Source organism: Gorilla gorilla, chromosome 5 (assembly GCF_029281585.2).
Source record: "Gorilla gorilla gorilla isolate KB3781 chromosome 5, NHGRI_mGorGor1-v2.1_pri, whole genome shotgun sequence".
Taxonomy (NCBI): Eukaryota; Metazoa; Chordata; class Mammalia; order Primates; family Hominidae; genus Gorilla; species Gorilla gorilla.
This window is the reverse complement of record NC_073229.2, coordinates 104329502-104357447: the sequence shown is the minus strand read 5'-3', so window position 1 is coordinate 104357447 and position 27946 is coordinate 104329502. Positions and strand designations below refer to the sequence as shown.

Below are 27946 nucleotides of genomic sequence, written 5' to 3'. Positions count from 1 at the left end.
AATTAGCTGGGCGTGGTGGTGGGCGCCTGTAGTCCCAGCTACTCGGGAGGCTGAGGCAGGAGAATGGCGTGAACCCGGGAGGCGGAGCTTGCAGTGAGCTGAGATTGCGCCACTGCACTCCAGCCTGGGCGACAGAGCCAGACTCCGTCTCAAAAAAAAAAAAAAAAGATGCTTATCAAGACAATAGGTGCACTGCTGAACATAGACCCTTATCAGTAGTTCTGCTTTTGCCCTTTGCCTTGTGATCTTTGTTGGACCCTTATCAGTAGTTCTGCTTTTACCCTTTGCCTTGTGATCTTTGTTGGACCCTTGTCAGTGGTTCTGCTTTTTCCCTTTGTCCTGTTCCCTCAGAAGCATGTGCTCTTTGTTAGACCCTCATTAGTAGTTCTGCTTTTTGCCTTTTGAAGCATGTGATCTTTGTATCTACTCCCTGTTTTACAGCCCCTCCCCTTTTGAAACCCTTAATAAATAAAAAACTTGCTGATTTGAGGCTCAGGTGGGCATCACAGTCCTACTGATATGTGATATCACCCCCGGCGACCCAGCTGTAAAATTCCTCTCTTTGTACTCTTTCTCTTTATTTCTCAGCCGGCCAAAACTTATGGAAAATAGAAAGAATCTATGTTGAAATATCGGGGGCAGGTTCCCCTGATAGAATAACAGAGTGAATGAAGGGGCTTGCTGGAGAAAGAACATTTTCTAAAGGGTGGATGGGTGGTAGGAGGTGGAAAGCGATGAAATCAGGTAAATTCTTGTAGGCCATGGTAAGGAATTTGACTTCTCTCTCAATGGGAAATCACTGAGGCCTTTTGAAACTAGAAGGAACATGATATGACTCAGATTAAAAGTCTCAACTCTGCCTATGGCAAGGAAAGGTCAGAAGCACAAGACAGTTGTTAGGTGGCTATGGCCAAAACCCAGGTGAGAAATGCTAGTAGTCTGGAGCAGGATCAAGCAGTGGTCAGATTTTGGACATATTATGTAGGCAAAGCCAGCAGGATATGCTTTGGAATTTAATCTGGGAGGCAGGACACACCAGAAAAAGATAAATTAAAAAGACTGTACGGTATAAAGGCAAATTCTTATACATTTTAATAATTAGCATAATTTAATCTTCAGGTAAAGTTTAAACATGTCAGAATTATAAGTGTCAGTTTTTTCTTCTCTATAGATATGTGAAAATCACCTAGACCTTGTAAATGATTGTGCTTCAGTTCTTTTTTTGCAGTGTTGTTATGTAGTTGATTCTAGGTTAAATGACAATGATGCTTGAGAATCTGAGTTTCTTTCAAAGCCTTTTGTTTATTCTCCTGCCAAAATCAAGTTCTTATTTTTGAAGGCAGCTTCTCTGAATTTCTCCTTATTTAAGAAAAATCTTCCTTTCAAGCTTGACAGCACCTCAACAGCTATTCGGCCTGGCCACTGCTTTGTTAACACTGCAGCTCACTTTTTAACTCATTTTGAATGTGGTCTGCATGTCAGCAGGAAAGTCCATTAAAGCCCATAACCTTAACCACTGTTCTTACTCCTGGGAAGGCTTGAGAGAGAACAGCCCTACTTATGAGCTCCTGTTTCACATCAGCATGACAGCTGAGCTGAGTTGCAGGGAGAAACTGAACGAAGGGTGTGGACAGAGCTGCATGATAAAAGGAAACTCTTCCTGGCTAAGGACACCAAGGCTCTCCCTGAGTCCATAAAAGCGCTCACTACAATGTGAAGTAAAGGAAATGAATTAAACAGAAGATAGTGCTTCTTTTTATTTCTTTTTTAAAAATTTTGTTCAAGTTTAACATATATACAAAAAAGGTGCACCAAATGAATGTTCTGCTCAGTTTTCAAAAATTTAACCTGAATAATCAGCACTCAGAACAAGAAACTGTTACCAGCAACTCATAGCCCTTACACACTCTTCCAATTATTAACCACTCTCATGATAATCACTAGCCTGACTTCTAACATCATCAGTTAGTTTTGTCTATTTTTTACCTCTATATAAAATAAATCATTCAGTATGTACTTACTTGAGTCTGGCTTCTTTGTGTTTATGAGATGAATACACATTATTCCATTACATTTTTAGTTCATTTATTCTCATCGCTGAACAATATTATACTTACTTATTATTGATCCATTCTCTAGTTGATGAGTACTTTGGCAGTTTACAGTGTGGGGCTACTAGAAGTAATGTTCCTATGAACGCTTCTGGTTTTTTTTTTTTTTGTATATTTCTTCATATATACACATACAGGATTGGAATTGCTAGGTTATAAGGTTCAGGTAGATACTGCCAAACAATTTTCCAAAATGGTTGTACAAATTTATGTTACCAACAACAGTCTATGAGAGTTGAATTGCTCCACATTCTTGCCAACACTTAGTGTACCTTTTCAAGACTGTTACCCATATTTCTATTGGATATTGGTCTTTTCTTTTTGATTGTATAAGTACTTTATATTTCCAGATATAAGTTTCCTTGAGTTTCTCCAAATCTGTAGATTACCTGTTTACTCTCTTATTGGCACCCTTTTGATGAATAAATTTTCTTAAATGTAATGAAGCACAATGTTATCAGCCCTTTTTTAACGTTAGTGTTTTATTAGTGCACAAGATCACATGAACATATTCACCTATGCTTTCTCCCAAGAGCATTATTTTTTCCTTTCACAATTAGATCTGCAACTCAGCTGTAACTGATGCTTGTGTGGTAAGAGTTAATATAATTATTTTTCATAGTACCCAAATGAATCAACATCCTCTATTGAGAAAACTACCTCTTCCTCTCAAAATTGCAAAGTCACCTTTGTCCTGAATCAGATAACCAGCAGGTCTGTTTCTAGACTCTTATTTTATTCCATTGGTCTATTTGTGTATTTTTATACCTATATAATGTTATAATTACTACAGCACTAATAACACATCTCAACATTTGATAATTAAGTCTTCCAGTTTTGTTCTTCTTCAAGATTGCTCTGGCTCTTCTTGGCCTTACAATCCACTAACACGCTATATGCTTCAGTTTATGGGCCTTTAATTTTCCTAAATAATATTTTGTGATTTTCTGTGTAAAGTTCTGACATATGTATCACGAAATTTTTCCCTAGACAGTCCTAATATCAAGAGGAAAGCTGTCAAAATTTCACTAGGAATTATAATTTTTGCTGCAGGCATTTTGCAACTAATCTTCACCAGAGTAAGATAATTACCTTCCATTTCTAGGTTGCTATGAAATTTTAATCATGAATAAATATTGAATTTTAATAAATACTTCTCTTGCACTATCAAGGTAGTCAGGTTTTTTTTCCTGTTTTCTGTTAACATGAGGAATTGTATCAACTGCTTTGTGAATATTTATGAACATTATGTGCTCTACATTTATTTTAAAAGCTGTCTATAATTTTCCTTTCTTATACTGTCCTAAATACATTTGATATTAAGATTATGCTGGCCTTATAAAAAGAATTTGAAAGTTTTCTCTTTGATTCCACTCTCTGTAAGGGTTTGCATAAGGACTATATTTTAGAGAATTCACCAATAAAGCCATTCAGGCCTGGGGTTTTCTCTGTATGAGAGTTAATAACATTAAATTTAATTTTTTAATAGATCATGACTATTCAGATTTTCTAATTCCTCTTGTATCAATGTTGAATGACTTATATTTTTCCAGGAAATTGTCAACTTTACTCAAAACTTATTTGTAAAATTATTCATAACATCCTCTTTGTCTTACCATTGTCTGTGGGCTTTTCATCATACAAACAAATATTTGTCCTTTGTTTCTACCCTATTTTTTCCATTAGTTAAAAGTTTATCAATTACATTAATCTCTTCAAAGATCTAAATTTTACTTTATTAAATTTCTCTACTCTACAGATTCAATTTCAGTAATTTCTGCTCTTAATTACTTCATTTCTTCTACTTTCTGTAGGTTTGATTTTCTTTCTGGAGATGGAAATTCAGATCATAAATTTTTTTAATTCTTATTCCTATTTCCTAAATTTATATATTTACAGCTATAAAGTTTCCTCTCAGCATGGCTTAAGCTGGTTCTTGAAACTTTTGATATATTGTATCTTCATTAACATTCAGTCCAGTTTCTTTTCTAATTTTTGAGTTTCTTCTGTAATCCACGGTTATTTAGAGTAAGGTACTTAATTTGTAGGAAGTCGAGGCTTTTCTAGTTGTCCTTTTCTTTCACTTGATTTCTAACTGAATTCCACTATTGTTAGAGAACATAATCTCAATGACTCCAAGCTTTTGGAATTTTTTAAGGTTATATTTATGCCCCAGCATTTGGCCAATTTTGACAAATGCTACATATTCTATTGATAGTTTGGTGCACAATTAGGACAACTTTACAAATTGCTTTGTTCAGATCTTCTATACACTTCACGAGATTTTGTCTGCTTGATTAAGCAAGACTTAAGAGGGATGTCTTAAAGTCTCCTGCTGTAACTGTGAATATGTTCATACCTCTTCTGAGTTCTGTGTTTTCTTTGTTTAGTTTATGGCTTTATTTATTTTCAAACTATGTTATTAAGGATGAAATAGACTTAGGATTATGATATATTTAAGGTGGACTGGTCCCTTTGGCATTATGAAATGCTCCTTTTCACTTCTAGTAGTCCTTTTTGCCTTAATGCTTTATTTGAAATTAGTGTATCTACACCAGCTTTCTTTTTCCATCCTTCCATTTTCAACATTTTGATGTCCTTATATTTAAAGTACGCCTTTTTTAAGCTACACATGGTGGTGGTTGTTGTTTTTCATGAAGTCTGAGGATCTTAGACTTTTACTACGTTTATTTAATCTTTTTGTATTTAATTTAATTACTTCTATATTTGGGTTTATATCATCTTATCATCTGTTATCTATTGACCCATCCATTTTTCATACTTATTTATTTTGGATTAACCAAATATTTTTATTAATTTATAGTTCTCTTATTAACTTGCTAGATATGCATTCTTTCCCTGTTATTTCAGTTGTTACACTGGAGATTATAACTTGTATCCTTGATTATAACCTAATCAGAACATTACACTTCATAATAATCCTAGAACAACAGAATATTTTAACTCCATGTAAGACTCCCTAGCTTTTGTGTTTTATTGTCTTACATTTCAATTCCATATATTTAACTTAAACTTCACTAAACTTAAACTTTCACAGAAAATTATGACTACTGTTTCGGATAATCAATACTAAGCTATAGTGTATGCTCTCCTCCATATTTTCTTTTAGAATCACTTTCCTTCTGCCAAAGGGAGCTCCCTTGCAGTACCTTCTTTTAGTGAGAGCCTGCTAGTGATAAATTCTCTCAATATCTGTTTGCCTAAACTATTTTTATTTCATCTTAATTTTAAAAAGATATTTTCACTGAATATAGAATTGTAGGCTAGCACAGTCAGCAATTTAAGATGTTATGCCATTGTGCATACAGGTGTGGTTTTCTTTGAATATAATCTTCTTAAAAGTTAACAAAGCTTCTGTAATGATGTTCTGAAATCTTCATGAGAATTTTTTTTCAGATATTGTTAGAGATTTTCTCTCTCTTCTTTTTCTGGAATTCAAATTGTATATAAGACAGATCTTTTGACCAGATCCCAAATGTGTTTTATCCTCTTTTCTGACTTGTGCTTCAATTTGGACATTTTCTATTAACTAGCCTTCCAGTTCATTATTGCTATCATCTACTGAGTCCAATATGTTATAAGCCTATTCATTGAGTTCTTATTGTCAGATATATATTTTTTTGATGGCTCCACAAAGTTTACTTGATCCATATACATACATGTACACACACACACACACACACACACACACACACAAACTTTCTAGGGTAATTCTCCACCCTCTTACCTCTTTTGTTCCTTATTTTCTCTATGTTCCTAAGCATAACAATCAAGATGTTCTTGTCTGCTAACTCCAATATCTGGATCAGCTGTGCTTCTGCTTTTTATTGTTTCTTTCCCCTTTGTTATTGATCAAATACTCCTGTCTCTTCATCTACTTAGTTTTTTATTGAATGCTGGTTTATAGAAGTTCCAGATAATGAGAGGATTGACTCCTTGCTCTGCTGTGCAGATAGAGTAAAAGTACATAATTCAATAAAAAATTCAAAGGGGTAGAGGCTGTATTGTGGGTTTGAGATGACCTGGTCTACATCTGGTTTGCCTCTAATTGTAAGACCTAACTCTCCATGGCTTTCAATTGAGAGTATGATTGGTCTTTGTCACTTCATTATCAAGTGATAGCTTCACTTTCCAGATATTTTCTACTTACCTTTCACCATTCACACCTTTAGAATTTGGCAAATAAAAGGCCAAGTATGTGTTTAAATCCCCTCAAAATTTCAATTTTGTCACTACAGCCCCACAAAATATGAGTTCTATATACCTGGATTCTACACACCTGGTTGAGACCAAATAGCAAGTGTAGCCAACTAAAAAGCAGCTATAGGTCATCGGTGTCAACATGCCACTCATTTCAGGGCTTTGAACTCACACAGCTGATTCTCTTAAGCCAATCCACCTCCACACACACACACACACACACACACACACACACACACACACACACACCCATGGCACAGGGTAGGTCTCTGTCTCTTAAGCACTTCAAAACTCAAGAATTTTCTACCGTGCTTTTCAGAAGTCTCCAGCTTAGCTTTTTAATATCAAGTTCAGAATTGAGTGGAAAAACTAGCTGTGGTTTCTAGGACCATTTAAGTCTCTAATTTTTTAACTCCCTTGAGCAACATTCAAAGACTCTGCTCCTTTCTCTATCCCCGAGCAAATATTTATTTTGGTTTATAACTTCCAAACCATGTATCAAGGATTAAGCAAGAAGTACGAATTCCTCAAGTGTCCCAGAGGCATTTTAGTGTATAGAGTATGATAATGTGTGTTCAACGAATCGTTTTTGCCTTTAATATGCTTTCTTTTCTTGATCAGGCATTCAAAAAGATATACATTGGGGTTTAGTTGACACATAATGAATAAAACTCAGTGATCTAATGAGTCATAAGACAAAAACAACTGATAAAACACAGCTAATTAAAAGAGATTATAATATAAATTTTGGTTACTATAGAATTCATCAAGATGAATTAAAAAAGCTTCACTCTGGGGGAAAAAAAACCCTCGTTTTCCATATAAATATTTGGTTATAGGGCCCTCTTCTTTAAAATCATCTCTAAATCCTAGCAGGAAAAAGCTAAGTATCAAAATTTTACCTCTTTTGATACATCAAAAGAAAACAGGAGAGGTACCATCATCAGCAATGAAGAGAGTCTCAAACAGACCCAAAGCAATCAAGAAGCTGGCTTTCACTGTCACAACGCGATGAAAGCATCCCAAAACAAAACAAAATAATGACGCTAATAAGTCAGAGGTCTGATGCATCACTTTCTCATTCAGTAGAGATCGCTTGTCTCCTTTTTCATCTTTCCCAGTAGGATAGAGCCCTAAGGAAAATGGATCTGCATTCTAGGATCAGACAAAGATGCGACCAGTAGATTTAACACAGTGATGCAAAAGCAAACTGCTACCGATGTAAATATAAACAACTTCACCCTTCTTTCTGCCCCTAACTCTACTCTCTTTGCTTCCACGGTTGCCAAAATGAAGTATTAGTATACTTGTGCTTTACAATAAGCTGCTACAAATGCTTTTTGAATGTTTAAGGTATTATTTATATATATATATATATATATAGATAGATACGTAAATAAAGTTCTAAAAGTGCTTGCCCTGACCATATGTGAATGCCCTCCGCACTGCGCCATCATAAAACATCATATCCCCATATAAAAGCACCATCTACACTAAAAATACAAACCCCAGGATAAGTGGTGGATACATGTTGCAAACAAGAAGCCAACTCTAGTTTAACTATAATTTGGAACGTTTGGCTATTTGAAAGAAAACCCGGTGTCTGACTTGATTTGAAAATGCCTGCAAAAAGCGTTATTTGCATGAAGCTATGAATAACTCAGCAACTACAAATAGAATGGCTCGGGATCATTTGTAAGCATGTCAAGTGTTTAGATGGTGTCAAGTGAGTCTTCAGAAACATTTACTATAACAAATCTTACATCTTCTACTAAATTATAAAACACTCTTCACCTAAAAACATCCTAGGCTATACTTTTACAGTAGTATCTGCAGGTTATTTTCATGTAACTAACCCAAGAAATAGCCTGTAAAAGCTATGAGAATGCCAAAGCTCTTAAAAGTGGTAAATACAAAATGCCCTATACTATAGCAGTATATCAAGAAAAAATAATACATGTCATTGTTTCCTACAATTTTACATGTAATTGTACATCTATCTATTAATCGTACATATATCTATTGTACTTATCTATTAAGACTAGGTACATATAATTTACAATACATGTAGCTAGACTTAATTGATAAGACTATTACAAACAGAGTGCTTAACCTTCTTTGTATCAATATGAAAATAGATGCTTCTTAAATTATCTTGACATTGGTGTGAAAGATACTGGATATAAAGAGGTAAATGAGAGCTAAACTATATTCTTAAGAGGGAACTGGCTATGTAAATCTTAATAGTAAAAACAAGACCAATGTAATCAGGCCAAAGGTCATGAGGCTACTTAGACAGAAACTGTAAATTAGAGCAGCCAGAATCTCCACATAACCCTTAGACTGTAATCCACAGTATTAAGACTATATACAGAATTATGTTTTTAAAAAATCCATCCCCATTACTTTTGGAGAGAAGATAAACGAAAATTCAGCCAAATCACTTAATTTACCTGACTAAATTAAACCTAGCTTACTGAACCATAACTAATAAGAAGTCAAAAACACAGGTGCCTTCGGCATCCTTGATATGCTCTATGACTCACACAATTCAACCCAAGGTGACTGCATAAAGGACCCCGTTTTGTAATATTTTAAACAAAGGAAACTACAGGAGGAAAAATAAATTCTATAGTGATTTGTTTCCTTGAGCATGAAGCTGTTTATACAACTTTCTTTCATGCTGCAAATTTAAAAGTTTTAAATCAACTGAAAATGCTCACGTAGCTCACAATTTCAAAAGAATTATTTGCAAATATACAACATATTTGGCCAAAGGTTTCAGGGAAACGACATTCTATCACCATTATACTCATACCTTACAAATTGTGTCCACATCCCAAGGTATTATAGTCCTCAGATCAATGACTTCACAAGACACTCCAAGCTTTTCTTTTGCCATGGAAGCTACCTCTCGGATCACATGAACCTGAAATAAAGAGAAAAATATGCAGAGAATGACTACAAAGGTTCTAGCCTCAAAAACTAGTTGAATGCTGACATCACTATTAGAGATAGTATTTAAAGTCTCAGGAACTGATCTGCATGGAGAATTTATAAATTTGTTTTAAATATGTTGAATCCCATATTCTGCGAAAATAACAAGTATAGATGTCTAGAAAACAGAAGGAAAGAGGTGCTTAGAGAGAGAAGTCAGTACCACAGATACTGATTACAAAGATGGCATGTAGAAGGTAAATGAAGTCACACAAATAGGTAGAAAGCATGTAGAGGGAGAAGTAAAGGGTAAAAATCACCAACATTTAAGGAAAAAATGGACCAAGAGGAGAGGAAGGAAGAAAGAGAGGGAGGGAGGGAGGGAAAAATGGAGGGAAGGAAAGAAAAAAAGGAGATAAAAAGAACAGTTAAAGAGCTACAAAGAAAACCAGGAGACAGTGTATTGCAGAAACTTAAGAGGAAAAGATTTCATAGGGATAGCAGCCAGTATCACATACCATAGCAGGAATAAGAGCTGAATTTAAACAACTAGAAGATCAGTAATGTTGACAAAAACAGTAAATTAGTGGGAATAGAACTCACAGCTACAAAAATATAATGAATTTAAGAAATTAAATACAGACACTAGAAAACAGTTGTTCAAGTTCAGTGTTAAAAGGAGGGAGATGTAATCGTATTTAAGGAGAAAGGAGTTCTTTAAATAGTGAACAGAAACATAACTTTTTAAATAAGAGCAACAAGAAATGGAAAACTGAAGATGCAGGAGAGAGAGGGACTAGCTAATAGACTACAGTCCTGGAGAAGGTAAAATGGAACGCAGTCTGAAACTGATTTGCAGAGGTTGCTAAGTAAACCAGACACCTCTTCTTCAAAGACAAAGGGAAGAAGGAAAGAATTAGAAGCAAGAGGAAGAGCAAGTTATGTGAATTAATACCTAATACACTCTAACTTCCCTATTAAAAAGAGAAGTAAGGTCATGAGCTGACCACAGAGATGTGGATCAAAAAGTGGACAGAAGGATAGCAAAAAGGTTTGCCACACCCACCAAGGACAATATCAATGGGATACAACTCGCCAAGCAGCAGAGTTACCCCACTGAAGGTAAGAAACCATAAGGACTCTAGCTCTCCATGCCAAAAATTAAAAGGAAAGGAGAGTAGGAGCTTGTGATATTGAAAACTATTTTTGTTATCTTCTTTATATTGCATTGCCCTAAATTTCCTAAAATAAGGATTTCCTTTATACAGAAAAATAAAAACTGACCATATCTGTAAAAGAAGGAGAGAGAAAAGTAGAAGAGATAGGAGTTCGTGGCCAGAGAAAAAGTTGGGAGGTAGAGCAAAGTGACAGCAAGTCGGGGGGAAAATGAAGTGGATCAGCAGAGAGGGTCACTGGAAAAAAAGAAAGATATGGAATTTTGAGGCTGGGCCAGTGGATGGGTCCACATGAGCAGCAAAGTAATCATGAGAGACGGCAGGAAATGTGATGAAAAAGATTATAGCCATTTGCAGCAAAAGTAACGTGGGTATACATGTATTCCAAAAGACATGTGTTTCTAATTAATACATTGTTGTAATATATTTATGGCCACCACATGTGCATACATTTTAATATATATAGACACCTCACCTTCACTCAGAAATCCGTACCACAGACTTTCAGTTATAAGATGAGGAAGTTCTCAGGAGCTAATATACAGCAGTGACTAGGGAAAATAATAGATCTGAAGTGTCCTTGCCCCCACCCCCACACACAAAATAGTAACTATTTGTGGTGATGGATCCATTAATTAATTTGATTATGGTAATCATTTCACAATGTATGCATATATCAAATCATCACATATATACCTTGAAGATATATAATTTCATTTGTCAATTGCACACCAATAAAGTTGAGGGAAAAAAGAAATCAGCATCAGTAGCACCAGACTTAATCTGAGATATAAAGAAAACATCATTTTCAATTTTTTACGTATCAGGATTTAAAATGAGAGCTTCCAAGCACAACGTAGGTTTTAACAGTTGGGATCAATGCTACTCACCTGAGTGCCCCAGGCAACTAGAGTAACATCACTCCCTTCCTGTATGACTTCGGCCTGGGACAGTGGGATGTTGTATGGTTCTATAGGGACCTCTTCCGCTAAATACAGAACAGGAAAAAAAAAAGGACATTTTTTCTGAGGTGACATTTGTGCATAAAATAATTTAAGAAGCTCATTGTAGCAAAGCTTTATTTTATTTTTTGTTTCTCTAAATTCTGTATTACTTAAAACAGAAATAGCATTTATGATATGGCTCCATGACATTACTGCACAGATGAATAAATGCAATATAAATGTATAAAATATATCAGCTATCTTGGAACAAAAAAATAAACTTTAGAAACTAAAGAAATCGTAATAAAGAAGGAACATTAGTCAATAAGAATGTATCAATATTGGTTTATTAACTATAATTGTATCCTACATGTATGTAAGATGTTAATAATAAGGCAAACCCTGTGTGTGGTATCTAAGAACGTTGTACTATGTTCATACTTTTTCTGTAAATCTAAAATTGTTCTTAAAAATTGTTATTACATGTGATAAAACTTTATTAAACTGAATTAAGTTCTCAGATCAATTTTCTAGAAAGTAGCAAATTTATGGGGGTTTGGAAAAAATAGTAGGGCCAAATTTTAAAGTAGATTGTATTTTTTCACCTTAGATCTATGAACATTTCATCAATCAGAGTCACTGACAACACCTTAATTTTCAAAGCTGAATACTGTAGACCTCAAAAAGATAAACTAAATCAGCTCTACCAAGCCAAAAGGAAGCCACTGGTATCTGAGAGAAAACCGTTTTATGAACTTCTCTGCCCAACCAAGTTATATAGAGATGACTGAATCTGGGAGAAAATTATAAACTGAATTTCAAAATAAAATTGAGTACGAAGTTGATAAAACTGCCCAGTTATGCTGAGAAGCCTTCTTTAGTTCTTTTTTTTTTTTTTTTTTTTTTTTTTGAGACAGGGTCTCACTCTGTCACCCAGGCTGGAGTGCAGTGGTGTGATCTGCAACCTCTGCCTCCCAGGCTCAAGTGGTTCTCCTGCCTCAGCCTCCCAAGTAGCTGGGATTACAGGTGCACACCACTACTGCCAGGCTAAATTTTGTATTTTTAGTAGAGATGGGGTTTCACCATGTTGGCCAGGCTGGTCTTGAACTCCTGACCTCAAATGATCCACCCACCTTGGCCTCCCAAAATGCTGGGATTACAGGCATGTGCCCGGCCTTTTTTTTTTTTTTTTTTTTTTTTTTTTTTGAGACAGGGTCTCACTCTGTCACCCAGGCTGGAGTGCAGTGGTGTGATCTGCAACCTCTGCCTCCCAGGCTCAAGTGGTTCTCCTGCCTCAGCCTCCCAAGTAGCTGGGATTACAGGCGCACACCACTACTGCCAGGCTAAATTTTGTATTTTTAGTAGAGATGGGGTTTCACCATGTTGGCCAGGCTGGTCTTGAACTCCTGACCTCAAATGATCCACCCACCTTGGCCTCCCAAAATGCTGGGATTACAGGCATGTGCCCGGCCTTTTTTTTTTTTTTTTTTTTTTTTGAGACAGAGTCTTACTCTGTCACCCAGGCTGGAGTGGAGTGGCACAATCTTATAGCTCACTGCAACCTCTGCCTCCTGGGTTCAAGTGATTCTCAGACTCCCAAGTAGCTGGGATTACAGGCACGCACCACCACACTCTGCTAATTTTTGTATTTTTAGTAGAGACAGGTTTTCAACATGTTCTCCAGGCTGATCTCGAACTCCTGACCTCAGGTGATCTGCCCCCCAAGGCTCCCAAAGTGCTGGGATTATAGGCGTGAGCCATCGCGCCTAGCCATTCTTGAGTTCTTATGTGAAAATATTATCAGTGGAAATGCTGGAAAAAACTGTTGTTCCCTTTTGTTCATTTTCCCCATGGACTTTTTTATTATATATGTATATTCAAAAAGGACAGAAGAATAAAATTAAAGTAAAAGCCTCCCTCTGGAAGGCTCCCAGTTAGCCCTTCCAACTCCACCGTCCAGAAGTAACCACTGCTAACAATTTCCCAGGAGTCTGCTGTGGACAGCTCTCACTCTCTGGCATCCAAGATTCTGAATCCTCTTCCTACATTTGGTAAATCCCCTACCTTAGGAGGCAGGGCCCTTTGTCCACTACAGAAGTGAGTTCCACATGCTTCCCCGCTAAGGTTCCTCTGCAGCCAGGGCAAAAAACTTGGGCTCTGGCAATCCAATGCACCCACAGCAGACTCTGAATTGGAAGCTGATGACACAGAAGAGCAGTAACTGTCTAGAATTCATTCTGGAGTACTGCTAACAGTGGAGGCAAATCCGGCATCTAGGCTTAGTAGTATCAAGGATTCAGACTGACAGTTGCCAGGGCCTCTTTGCAGAACCAGTTATTTGGGGTATTGCTTCTAGATATATGGCCTCTAAACCTGATTCTCAAGGACTCCAGAAATCTGTGAGTAATTTATTATCCTTCAATAAATTTCTTCTGCTTATATTGGAGAGTTGATTTCATTTGCTTGAAAACTAAGAACTGATTCCATATCTATTCAGATATTTACCGTATGTTAGTGTATGCATATATTTTTTCTTTTCACAAATAGAATCACATTGTACACACTATTCAGAACTCTTCTACAATCTGCATTTTTTTCACTCATCAATATATCTTGACCATATTTCCATGTCAAAGTAGTTTTTAAAATCATGTTCATAAGTAAAAACTATTAAATGTAATGGGTGCTTTATGGGTGATACAGTAGTGAATTTTATTCCTTGTTTTTTTGTAGATTTCCAATCCAATGACATTTATATAATCAGTGTCAGTGAGAGCTGAAAATCATTTAAATGATTAATATGTTTAAATAAAAAAGAAAACAGTAAAATCTATAAAACTACTGTTTTAGATAAATTCCAAAATAGACAATAATTAAGCTAACAACCCTGGAACATAAAGCAGTGTTAGAAAACTTATAAGCATTCATACACTTCTTTAAAAGTTTTTGTGTAGCTCCCAAACTATGTTGAGTCAGATACTTCCACTGTCTAAATGAGGGGTGGGCTAACTATAGCTGCAAGTTGATTTTTTTGTAAACAGCATTTCATTGGCTCACAACCATGCCATTGATTTACACAGTGTCTACGGCTGTTTCTACCCTACAAGAGCAGAACTGACTAGTTCCAACAAAGACAGTATGGTCCGCAAACCTAAAATATTTACCATCTGTTCGTTTACAGAAAAAGATTGCCAGCCCCAATTGTAAACAATGCTTTCAGAGGTTAATTCTAGCCCATTCATTGATGGCTTAACCCCAGTATTCATTGCATGGATAGATGCATAGATGGATGGATGGATGGATGGATGGATGGATGGATGGATGGATGGATGGATGAACAGATGGATAGATCAATGGACGGGCGGGTGGACAAATAGACAGGGAGGCACACACATATCACTGAAGTAGTATATTCTACTTAGCAGGTCTTAATTGTTAAACCAAAGTGAGGGTCAAGAACAATGCTGATGACATCGGACAAACGCACCAAAGATAGCACATAGGCTCTTTGCCATCATCAAGTCTTTCCCCTGGCAGCAACATCTGAATGCCAGTAGACAAGGCTTAAAGCCAATACACATTCCATCTTACTTGTAAGTGGCCATGATTCAAGAGTCCTCCTGTCTTTCCCGCCTTGTAAATCAGTTACCAGCTGGTGATTAGCAAATCCCTGGAACACACAATTCTAAGGGCTGGCAGACCACAAGAAATGGGTTGGCATCTTGGCCCATTTCCTTTGTCAGGTTGCCAATGAGCAATTAATTGCTCTATTGTCTTAAATAAATTACCCCAAATAATAAGGGCTCATTATTTTAACAACTAACTAAGGAATAACAAAGCAAACGAAGTTTTATTCTCTATTTTAAAAACACCATACTTACAATAAGAAAAAAAAACCTCCTCTTAGATTTGCTTAAACATTATCCTGAGAACAGGAGAATAAGAATTAATTTTAATATGTCCATTTATTTAAATTTGGCAAACAAGTCACCTGAGAGCAAGCTAGAATTCATAGATACTTCTTAGTTAAATTTAATTTAAAACCTATTTATTCCAGGAAAAGGTTATTATTCCAAGTTAGCTTTGTTGCATTCCTACCCCACGGCTATGTGCTTTCTAAAAGAGAGCAGATGACAGGAGTTAGAGCACGAATCTTCAGAAGCTAAAGAGCACCACACACAGTCATATTACAGATTCCTATTTTCACAGAAGTGGGACTAACTGACACTGCTCCATTTCACCACACGCTGATTACATTAGAATCTTAGGACTAATAAGCATTCCTCAGAGAAACACTTCAGCATCAGATAAATAGTGACAAAATGAACAACTCAGAAAAATAAGAAATCTTTTCAAGGCCAAAATTGTAAAAATGCAAATATCAAACAGGATAGATTTTTTTAATGTATATTGTAAGTTTCCACATATACACTTCCGTGTACATGCAAACGCACTCATTCATACAACACATTCACTTAGAGATTCATGCTGTGAATTTGCTCATCCTTGGCCCCATTCTATTTCCCATCCTCCTCCTTTTTTCTTCCAGTTTTCTTCTAATTTGCTATATTGCTTATAATCCATCTTAAACACATTTTTGGAAGAGGTGAGGTGTGTAAATAATATATATATATACCAAGTTTAATATACATTTTTCATTGAATAGTTGCTGCATACTCAATATATGCAGGCATCATGCAAGAGGCTGGAATATGAATTGAAAAACTGAATTGCCATTGAGAAGCACACGCTCAACTGTGAGTTACAAAGATGGAAATAGATTTATAAGCCAACAAATAAAATCATAATATAGCAATGGGAACAAATTGCTCTGGGAATCTAAAGGGAAGCAACAACTCGGTTACAGGGATAGAAGGTTTCATCACGGAGGATACAACTGCTGTGGGTCTTAGAGACAGAGGTACTTGATACAAGAAAAATAGAGAGGATATTCCATAAAGAAAGAAAAGGTATACACAAGCATGAAACCATGTTTATGCTTGTGTATACATCTACAAAATCAGATTTACATATTTCAAGTAAAGGTGAATACTGAAACTTATAAATTATATTCCTAAGTCCCTAGATAGCACTTTCCAATCCTTCTGATTCAATATATTAATAACTTGTGCAGAAAGCATCTGCAACAAAATAACAACTCACTCTTAACAACACAAGTTTCCCTGTGAAGCACACTATTACCATTACAGAGATAATAAGGTCATTTATCTGCCCTGTCACTAATCTGCAGTAATGCTAGTTTCCCCACAAACATGAAACTCGGATAGGGCTTTATTCATATTGCATTACACATGAAATAGTGAGAAAACATAAATGTTCTCTATTTAAAATGAAGTCAAGTATATTTCTAAAATATGTTCGCTCATGCTGTCTGATTACAGCAGCATATTTGAAGTCTCCATACCTGAGAAAGCCTGTCTGGTTTGTTAAAATTCAGTCTAATGGGGAAAGGTAGGATGGGGGTAAATCTACCCAACCAGAAACCCAATTCTGGCTTTGTCTCTGTATCTAATGAGTTTGGTCATCTCTGACAAAATATTGTGTTATTTTTGTGTCCCAGTATTCCGCCTGTAATCTTAGGACCATTATTGGAACAAAGTGTGAACACATTAAATTAATCAGCTCTTAGGAAGAAAATATCATCACAATTTGAAGTAATTCAATGACAGAGTCATTAAGGCTAAAAAAAGAGTTATTCTTTTCACTATTATTTTCTGTATAAAACTGATAATCAACTATAAAGTAATATTGGATTTCTATATTACAATTGTCATTTTCTGAATTAGTAATCTCCTTTCAGCTTTGAGGTTATTAATCAGTCTTTTTTTGACAATTTTCACTTCTATACCAACTGTTACTTTTAGCACTGATGCTAGAGATAAGAAAGAATATATGAACAAGAAAACTAAGTGCACTTTCTTCTAGTAATCACTTTTAAATTATTCCCTAAACACAGTTGTACCCAATCTTTTCCTCCCCCTTCACCTTAAATTATCGAAAAATCTAAAGATTAACAGTCTATATTAGAAAGACTAAATCAAGATACTATTAAAAATATTTGTTTCTGTCTCCAAGTAATCAAAAAAAAAATCTGTAGAATTGTCCACGCTGGCAAGAAGATACCATCTAATTAGAAGATAAAATTAACTTTCAATAAATAAAATAACAATAAAGTGCCAACCTTTGGTAGTACTTAACCCACAGTGATTATTGAGAGCATGTTTGGACAAAATAAATTGGTCTCAGTGTCCCAAGGGAATAAACCAGAGAGGACTCCTGGGAGCAACAGTGGGTGAGGCTCCCACAACATACTATAGACTTTCAAGCCATAAGCATGACAAGGTTTTACTGAGTATTTATGGCAAAAGGAAGGCAAAGAAGTGAGAGATCAAATGAAGTGCAGCAAATAAAGAAAACCATTTTAAAAAGGCAAATCTTGAAAAATAAATATAATTAGATGCACAAAGGCTAAAAGCTGGCATTCTTAGCAGTGGGGTACATATTCATAACAGAAGAGTAAAAACAAGTAAACATCATCTCATATGATGCACTGAAATGGACACTCTGTCACTTCTATCACTTCTATAATATTCTTGCCAAAAAGACATAACTTGAGTTTAATCATGAGGAAACATCAGACAAATCCAATTTGAGGAGCAGTCTACAAAAGGGGTGACCAAATGTGGCAACCATGACAGACAAAAAAGACAAAGGAACTGTCTTCCCCAGAATAAAGGAGACTAAGGAGAAAGAACGATAAATAGACTCTGGATAGAATCTCAGTCCAAAGAAAGGACATTAGTGGGGCAATTAACGAAATTGGAATTAAGTGAATAGAGCAGTTAATAGTATTGTATCCATGCTAATGTCCTGGTATTGATCAATATAACCGTGGTTATGTATGAGGTTAACATGGGGGAATGCTGAGTGAAAGGTACATATGAATTCTTCATACTATTTTTGCAATCTTTTTGTTTGAACTATTTCAAAATAAAAATTTTAACAAAATTTTTAATATTAAAATCAAAAACAAAAATGAGGTTGACCCACCTTAACAAGTCTCCCTTAGATGGCTGGGAAAATAAGTTGTGATATAACAGAAAGTATACCAAATTAGAAATGTCATTGAAAACCGACTATGAGAAACTGGGCTTAATGCAAGGCCTGACAGAGACACTATACATTGATACTTCCTTGTGAAACAAATTCTGTTTGGAAATGCTAGTACAAATGAAGAAAATGAGGATATTAACAAAGCTCTCTAACTGTAAAAGAAGCAAAACCACATTTGGTATTCTATTTATGACCTCCTTATCTTCCTGGATAAATTTAACTGAGTTCTGAATATTGAGAGACATGAATATGTGAAGATGTAAATTCAGTGTCTGCATATGCCAGTCAGCATTTTGCTAGACACTCTTGACCACTAAATGAAAACCAATGACCAATCAACAGTCTAAATATAATTATATTAAGTCATAATCAGCTAATATCTTGCATGTAACCAGGAGACTTTTTTTTTTTTTTTGAGACAGAGTCTCACTCTGTTGCCCAGGCTAGAGTGCGGTGGCACAGTCCCGGCTCACTGCAACCTCCACCTCCTGGGTTCATGCAATTCTCCTGTCTCAGCCTCCTGAGTAGCTGGGATTACAGGTGCCCGCCACCACACCCAGCTAGTCTTTTTTATTTTTTAGTAGATACAGGGTTTTGCCATGTTGGCCAGGCTGGCCTTGAACTCCTGACCTCAGGTGATTCGTCAGCCTCGGCCTCCCAAAGTGCTGGGATTACAGGCGTGAGCCATCACGCCTGGCCAGGAGACTTCTTAAACTGAGATACTTGTACATATAAAACATGATTTTAAGGTCGTAAATGTTTTATACTGTTATTGTTTCAGAGGGTAATGTTTTCTTATTATCACTGAGTAACACTGAAAATAAAAAAAAAATCACCTGTTATTTTTAAATGAACAGCAATATTAACTTGAAACAGAAAGTCTTGGACCCACTTAAACTCAAATGCAGTCTAATTTTTTTCTTCAATAATTAATTAACTGGTAAGTCTCACATTTCCAGTTCTTTTGCATAATGAGATAAATTAGGAATCTTTTCAAAATAGTTGCCAAATATTTGCTGGGTGCAGTGGGTCATGTCTGTAATCCCAGCACTTTTGGAGACTGAGATGGGCAGATCACCTTGGGGTCAGGAGTTCGAGACCAGCCTGGGCAATATGGTGAAATCCAATATCTACTAAAAATACAAAAAAATTAGCTGGGCATGTTGGCACGTGCCTGTAATCCCAGCTACTCGGGAGACTGAGGCATAAGGATCACTTGAACCTGGGAGATGGAGGTTGCAGTGAGCTGAGATCACACCACTGCACTCCAGCCTGGGCAACAGAACGAGACTCCATTTCAAAAAAAAAAAAAAGTTGGCAAATATAAATCACAAATGTAATGATATAAGGCACCTTCATATTTCTTATAAAATTTCCAAATTAACTTCATTACATTTCCCTGTCTCATTTAATGTAAACCAAAAAAAGAAGCTTTGATGAGACTGATATTCCATAATATGCATCCGTATATTTAATACACAACACATTAAAATATGCATCCGTATATTTAATACACAACACATTAAAATTTGGCCACATTTATAACACAACTTGTTCAATCTTTGCAATTACCCTTAGGGTTTTTTTGTTTGTTTGTATACTGTACTCTCTGGTATGCAGCATTTAATAGTGTAGCAAAAGTTCTCCTATCACCAGTTTTACTGGCAATTGTTTGTCTTTCATCTTTAATATATTTGAATTCCTTTGGTAAATATTTTCCAATGCATTTTCTATAGCAAGGAGCTACACATATAGAATAAACTTTGTTCATAGGGTGTCAATTTTACAAGGTAAATTGGAAAACTGGCGCAAAAAAAAAATTGAACACTGAATAAAAGGGCGATATTTTAAAGCCATTCTACATCAGCACATAGAGTTTAAAAGGGAAAAATATTACCTAACAAAAAGAATTATACAGAGATAGAAAAAAAATTTCAATAAAGGGCATCATTATTGTATGAACCATTAGAAAAAAAACTGCTAATTAAACTGATACACTTTTTAGAATTTTTATTTTATTCTTATTGAAAGAAAAAAGTGTAGACTTAATTAGATATGGGTTTTTATTATCTATCACACTAACACAGACATAAAAACAAAACATACGCAAAATAAGTTGGTTTAATCAATTTCTAAAATTCATGACGAAATCCAGATGTAATTCTTCTCCCTCACTCTTTGACATACATCAGTGTCCACATTTCTCCAGAGAATCTCATTTTCTGTGTCACCAAGCACATCAGTGATGCAGCGCTTTTTTAAATGAATTCATTAAAAAATTGAAAGATTGATGCTAAGCTCTCAAGCTAGCTCAGTAATTAGGCACAGCCTACTTTAGACTCCTGCTTCCAAGGGTTGTTAAACTACTGTGATTTCCCACTTCCCCATCCTTCTACCTCACCACAACCATTTAGCATCTCCTTGTCAAAAGAGTCTTCAACTTGTCAAAAGAGACACCTTCTCTGGTGTCTCTGGAATTTTATTCTAAGCTGTATTATGATTTTTATATTGGCACATAAGCAGATAACAGCAACTACTGGCCACTGGATGAGATGACTGCAACATGCTACTGTTTTTAAGTCACAATCCAATACCAGAGATATTAAAATATGAGGGGGGGAAGGGGTAGCTTAGAATCAATGAAATATAGTGGCTTCTATTGGGTAGATGACTTTAAATCATTGAACTATTAGTATATATTTAATATATTTTTCACATCATGCTTTTGGTAATGTAAGTCCCTCAGTTTTCATAAATCCAATATTACCCATGAGGAGCAACAATTCCCCCTAGACACCAAGCACTAGCTGTGTCCACTGACTTCCTAAATGCAGAGGAGACAGAAAAAGTCACTGGGACACACTGACAAAACACAATTATTTTCAGGTAAGAAAGATATACGGGGAATACATCCTATATTTATTAGACTGCAAAATTCCTTATTGCATATCTAACATTAAATGACAACTGTTGATTTTATTGATGAACACCCTCTTCTCGAGGGCAACCTCTCCAGAAAAATTTAATTTAATTCAGGGAATCTGTTACAAAGACATTGGAAGGGCTAGAGTAACAAATGGTTAAACAATGCAAACCAGGGATCAGGAAGCTGCTACCATCTCTGAGCTGGACCCAGCAGCCCACAGGAGCCACTATCAGTGCTGGAACCACCACTGGCTGCTGCTGAGCAGACCCATCCCTATTAAATGCCCTGCCAACAACATCGCTGCCATCTACACTGTGGAACAACGGTCACTGCAACACAGCGAAGTCTCCTCAACTGCCACTACCAAAGGTGCCTCAAAAACCTCAGTGGCATCCTTTCTACCTTCCTCCCACCCTCTAATGAAACTCAGCTAGCAAAGGGGTGAGGAAAATACAGTTTACTTGTTTCCAACCCATGAATTACAGAAGAAAACACAGAAGGGCAAGTGTGAGGATGACAGACAACTAACAAAGACCTAACAGAGATTTAAATTATAAATAGCACTTAGATGAAAAGGTCACCTTTGATGAAATAAAGAAAACTCCAATATATTAATAATAATGAGAAAAGCTAATATTTAGTGAGCCCTTTCAACATATTAGGCACGTTTAAGCACCTTTAAAGTATCACCTTTTATCCTTACAACTCAATGTGACTGATACTAGATTTATCCCAATGCTACAGGTGAGAAAACAGGCAAAGACATATTAAAGAACTCGGTTATAGATAGTGTGGCCACTCTGCGGTCCAAGCTCATAACCACTGTTATAGTAGATAGAAATCTGCCCAAAATGGGTTTCAGAAATATTAAATATAAACATATATCAAGCTTGATCCTTTCCCTAAGTCTTGAAAAATTGCAAAAACTGTGTATTTTAAAAAGGGAGGTGTCATCCTTGCCGTATTTGTTTAAAAATAGAAAATATAACCTAAGATTATATAATGGCTGTTTTTCCTTAGACTAATCAAAGTGTTAAATCTAGAATTCTCTCACAGACTCCCAGCCATTCCCTACCATTTTCTCAAATTAATTTTTTACACACGAATCAAGCTTTACATTCCACAAAGCAGGTGTGATCTATACATACTTATCATCCACCATCTGCCTCAGTGCATTACTATATATCACTCCTCCATTAGAAATCTGTATTTTTCTTGAACATAAATTCCTTCATATTAAATCATGCATTAATACTACAAAAAATGAAGAGCTCCAAGTTTATTTACATAGCCAGAAACTATTATTTGTAGTCCAATATTAATCACTTCATACCCTAGCTATATTCAGTGCTAGAGATACACAAATTAGCTAGAATTCATAAATTCAAGTTCAACACTGAGAGATGCTGAAAGGGTATTAATAAAATTAATAAATGTTCTAAAATATATATTACTGAGAAAATTTTCTCAACTGTAATTTTTATAAGCCTACAACTTTATTTCTAGCTTTAAAAAGTAACTATACATGAAAATTACTAAATACCTAATGGCCTTAAGAGTTTAGTGTTTTCTACCTATCTGCCTCTAAGTATGGGCAGACCTAAATTTTCATATTTTCAACTTATGCTCAACACACAGTTATATATATAGTGTAGATGAAAACTCCTAAAGGGCTTATTATATGCCTTTTATTCTACATTTGAAATTCTGAAGATAAGCTAGCTGTAAGAATGGAAGCTCAACACCCTTTCTGCTAGTCAAGTGTTCAGTTTGGGCATTGTTAATGTCACTGCCTGTATAGCAATGTTTCTATACTATTAGAATTCTTATTTGCCCTTAATACTTTATAAGTAAAAAACAGAAAAGTAAAAACACTCTTATCACCAAAGAGAATAAGTAAGGGTCAGGTAAGAAATTATTTGCTATGTTGCACACAGTAAATTTTTAACCTCAGCTGGATGCTCAGTGCATTTAAGTCACTTGAACTGATCAATTCAAAAAGAAAAAAAATAAAGGTATATATAAAATGTTGGAAACTATATTACTGACAACCGTGTATAAAAGGTGAAGTTTAAATAGAATTTTAGTTTAGCTCTCTTGGTAAAGAAATCTATTTATTAAATGTAAGTAAATATTTGACTTCCAGATATTTGACTTTGCACACATTCTGAGAAACACATTAGGAATGGCCTGTAGTCAAAAAGTGGAAGATTATGGCTTGATTTAAAATGATAAAATACACTCCCAAATATGTTAGAATATGTTGTAAATAATTCTAAATAATCTGTAAGAGTCCCAGAAAGACTAAAAATGTACCACAGTGGCCCTCATATGACCATAGACCCAGCAACTGTTTCTATCCACCTCTCTTGCTAAATCTGAACCACCCCATCAATGGCTACTAAATTGCAAAAACAATTCCTCTCTTTTCAGAAAACCTTTTTTTATTTTTATTTTTATTTTATGTTCAAGGGTACATGTACAGGTTTGCGATATAGGTAAATTGCATGTCAGGGGGGCTTGGTATACAAATTATTTCATCACCCAGGTAATAAGCATAGTAAGCGATTGGTAGTTTGTTTTTCGGGTTTTGGGGTTTTGGAGGGTTTTTTAAGACAGGGTGTCACCCTATCGCCCAGGCTGGAGTGCAGTGGTGCAATCTCAGCTCACTTGCAACCTCCACCTCCCAGGCTCGAGTGATCTTCCCATCTCAACCTCGCAAGAATCTGGCACTACGGGAGTACACCACCACGCCTGGCTAATTTTTGTATTTTTTTTGTAGAGACAGGGGTCTCACCATGTTGCCCAGGCTGGTCTCAAACCCTTGGCTCAAGCGATCCACCAACCTCAGTGATAGGTATTATTCTGATCCTCACCCTCCTTCCACCCTCCACCCTCAAGTAGATCCCCAGTGTCTGTTGTTCTCTTTTCTGCGTGTACTCAATGTTTACCTTCCACTTATAAGTGAGAACATGTGGTATTTGGTTTTGTGTTCATGCGTTAGTTTGCTAAGGATAATGGCCTCCAGCTATGGTGGATAATGTTTTGCTATGGATAGTGGCCTCCAGATATGTCCTGCAGAGGACATATCTCATTCTTTTTTATGCCTGTAGAGTTTTCCATGGTGTATATATACTACATTTTCTATACCCAGTCTATCATTGATGGGCATTTAGGTTGATTTTATGTCTTTGCTATTGTGAATAGTGCTGCAGTGAACATAAACGTGCATGTGTCTTTATGGTAGAATGATTGATATTCCTTTGGGCATATATTCAATAATGGGATTGCTGGGTTGAATGGTAATTCTTTTTTAAGTTCTTTGAGAAAACACAAAACTGCTTTCCACAATGGCTGAACCAGTTGACATTTCCACCAGCAGTGTATAAATGTTCCCTTTTCTCCACAACTTTGCCAGCATCTCTTAATTTCTGACTTTTTAATAATAGCTATTCTGAGTGGTGTGAGATGGTATCTCATTGTGGTTTTGATTTGCATTTCTCTAATGATGGGTGATGTTGAGCATTTTCTCATATGCTTGTTGGCTACATGACTGTCTTTCTTCTGAAAAGTGTCTGTTCATGTCCTTTGCCCACTTTTTTGCTTGGGGTTGTTTTTGGGTTGTAAGTTTGTTCAAGTTCCTCAGATTCTGTATATTAGACCTTTGTTAGATGCATAGTTTGCAAATATTTTCTCCCCTTCTATAGGTTGCCTGTTTACTCTGTTGGTAGTTTTAGACTAACTCTGAAACTGGCTAAGTATCAGCTGACCCCACTTGCTAATGTTTTACAGACCCTTACCCCTACCCTCTCTACTGAGTTAGAATACTTCTTCTAATTAGTTCTCATGCCCCCAACATTCTAAATAAAAGCTTAGGTTTAAGCGTTAATATTAAAATAAATCATAAGAGATTTTTATATGATAATAATAGCAACAACTTTTAATAACACCATTAAAATTTATTAAGCATTTACTATGTGTCAGGCATGATTCTAAATACATGTATTAACACATTTAATCAAATGATACTGCAAAGAAAATTTTATACTACTAAAATTTTAAAAGCTAGAGGAAATACAAAGATCTAAATTACCAACATGGAGAAAATGGTAGATACAAGACAGGACTAACATGTAGCTCCCATTTGGACAGACAGAACAGTGTGTGGAGACTCACACTGTAAACTTTTCCTCCAAGAACCACCACAGGAATCTACCAGGAAAACCAAAAGAATTCACAGGCTACTTACTTTGAAAGAAGTAGCTTGACACTGCAAACTCCATGAGACAGCTGAAAAACTGTAAGTTCCCAAAGTGTGAGTGGGGGAAAAGTCTGCCTCTGAACAGACATCCCCACTGGGGAACCTAAAAATCCAGATCTCAGGAGAAGAATTTAATCTCATCTGAAGTTAAAATGGATCTAGGCAGCCAAGTGAAATATCAAAGTAGAAGAAGGAGTGGGAAGCGCCCTGTAGGCACTCCCAGTACCCGGCTCAAACCAGAGAAAGCCATTCCTGACTTATCTCACAGGGGTCCTTGGGGAAGGCAGCCAGTGGAATTAGGGAGGGGCCATAGGATGAAAGAAGCTTCTAGCTGAACTTCATAATACTTTCAACTGAGTACAAATTTTCCTGAGCAGAGTCCAGGGGGCAAATGGGAAGTGCACATATAACTTGCAGATACAAGCACAGAAGCCACAGCTGATGGTGCAGGCAGACAGAAAAGGGCAAGGCCTGAGAGCCCTGCTTGTTTTCTCAGCAGGAAGGCTTGTAGTCTGGGGCAAGATCTATCCGCTCTCCCCAGCTGCCTGAATATAAACGTGTGCTGTTGGTGGGGCATGGCAGGAGAGAGATTGGCCTTGCTGGCTGCGTGGAAGCTAGGTGAGGCCTGTCACTGCCGGCTTTCCCCCCTTCCCTGGCGACCAGTATGACACAGCAGAGGCAGCCGTAATGCCCCGGAACATAAATCTATTGGCCTGAGAACCACACCCCATCACCCACAGTGGCCTCGGCAAGCCCTGCTCAAGGAGAGTCTGAGCTCAGACCTGCCTAGGCCTGCCCCCACCTCATGGTTTTTCACTACCCATCCTGGTAGCCCAAGCCAAAATACATAAACCCTTGAGAACTCTAGGGCCCTATCCATTGCCTGAAGAACCCAAGTACTCATCCTGGCCAACAAAGAACAAACTTGTATCCCCCTTCTACTACCACAGCTGGCACTCTTTTAAAAGCACCACCTCCTGGCTAGAGGCCAACCAACTCAAGACATAACAGAATAACCCTGCTCCAAAAAAGGAGAAAACAGCTAATTCTACCATCTACAACATCCTGACTAACCAGAGGTTCTAAGTCTGTCCACATAACAACTTCACTGCTGGCATAACCAGCATTCAAAAAAACCAGCACACTAAACAAAACGACAACCAAGGACTGTCATAGAGTACACTTAACTCCCTTGCCACCTATACTGGAGCAGGTGCTGGCATCCACAGCTAGGAGATATGAAGACATATCACCTCACAGGACTCTTTGCAGACATTCCCCAGCATCAGCCCAGAGCCCAGCAGCCCCGCTGAGTGGCTAAAGCAAGAAAGACAATAACAAGAACTGCAGTCCAGCTCTCTCAGGAAGTCCCATCTCCAGGTGAAGGGGAGAACATCACATCAAGGGATCAGCCCACAGGACAAAAGAATCTGAACAGCAGCCCTTGAGTTCCAGATCTTTCCACTGAAACACTACCAAAATGAGAAGGAACCAGAAAAGTAATTATGGTAATATGGCAAAACAAGGTTCTGTAACACCCCCAAAAGATCACACTCGCTCTCCAACAATAGATCCAAACGAAGAAAAAAATCCCTGATTGCCAGATAAGGAATTCAGAAGGTTGATTATTAAGGTACTCAAGGAGGTACCAGAAAAGGTAGAAAAACAACTTAAAGAAAATTTAAAAAAAAACAGTGCAGGATATGGATGAAAAGGTATACAGAGAAATAAATATCATAAAGAAAAAGCAGTCACAAGTTCTGGAAATGAAAGACACACTTAGAGAAATAAAAAATACACTGCAAAGTTTCAACAATAGACTAGAACAAGTAGAAGAGAGAACTTCAGAGCTCAAAGACAAGGCTTACAAATTAACCGAAAGACAAAGAAAAAATGAACAAAGCCTCCAAGAAATTTGGGATTATGTTAAATGACCAAACCTAAGAAAAATTGGTGTTCCTGAGGAAGAAGAAAAATCTGAAAGTTCAGAAAACTTATTAGAGGGGATAATAGAGAAAAACTTCCCTGTCCTTGCTAGAGATCTAGACATTCAAATACAAAAAGCTCAAAGAACACCTGGGAAATTTATTGCAAAAAGATCATCTCCTAGGCACATGGTCATCAAGTTATCTAAAGTCAAGACAAAGGAAAGAATCTTCAGAGTTGTGAGGCAAAAGCATCAGGTAACCTATAAAGGAAAACCTCTCAGATTAACAGCAGATTTCTCAGCAGAAACC

General features: G+C 36.5%; 1 protein-coding gene across 16 annotated transcripts in view; it reads right to left on the bottom strand.

Annotated features, from left to right (window-relative positions):
• Positions 1–27946, bottom strand: part of BCKDHB (branched chain keto acid dehydrogenase E1 subunit beta) — a 377315-nt gene that overhangs the window by 264864 nt on the left and 84505 nt on the right. For 14 of the 16 annotated variants that reach the window (XR_010134301.1, XR_010134302.1, XR_010134300.1 and 11 more), the window contains 2 exons: positions 11335–11432; positions 9151–9261 (listed from right to left, as the gene is read on the bottom strand). Coding sequence is in view for 9 of the 16 variants with exons in the window: in XM_031012416.3 (XP_030868276.1) it covers positions 9151–9261; positions 11335–11432 (209 nt within the window). In the remaining 7 variants the exon portion in view is untranslated. Of the gene's footprint in view, positions 1–206; positions 7466–9150; positions 9262–11334; positions 11433–27946 lie in introns of those variants that run through there. The other 2 variants (XM_063707736.1, XM_055391980.2) reach the window with 2 other exon arrangements.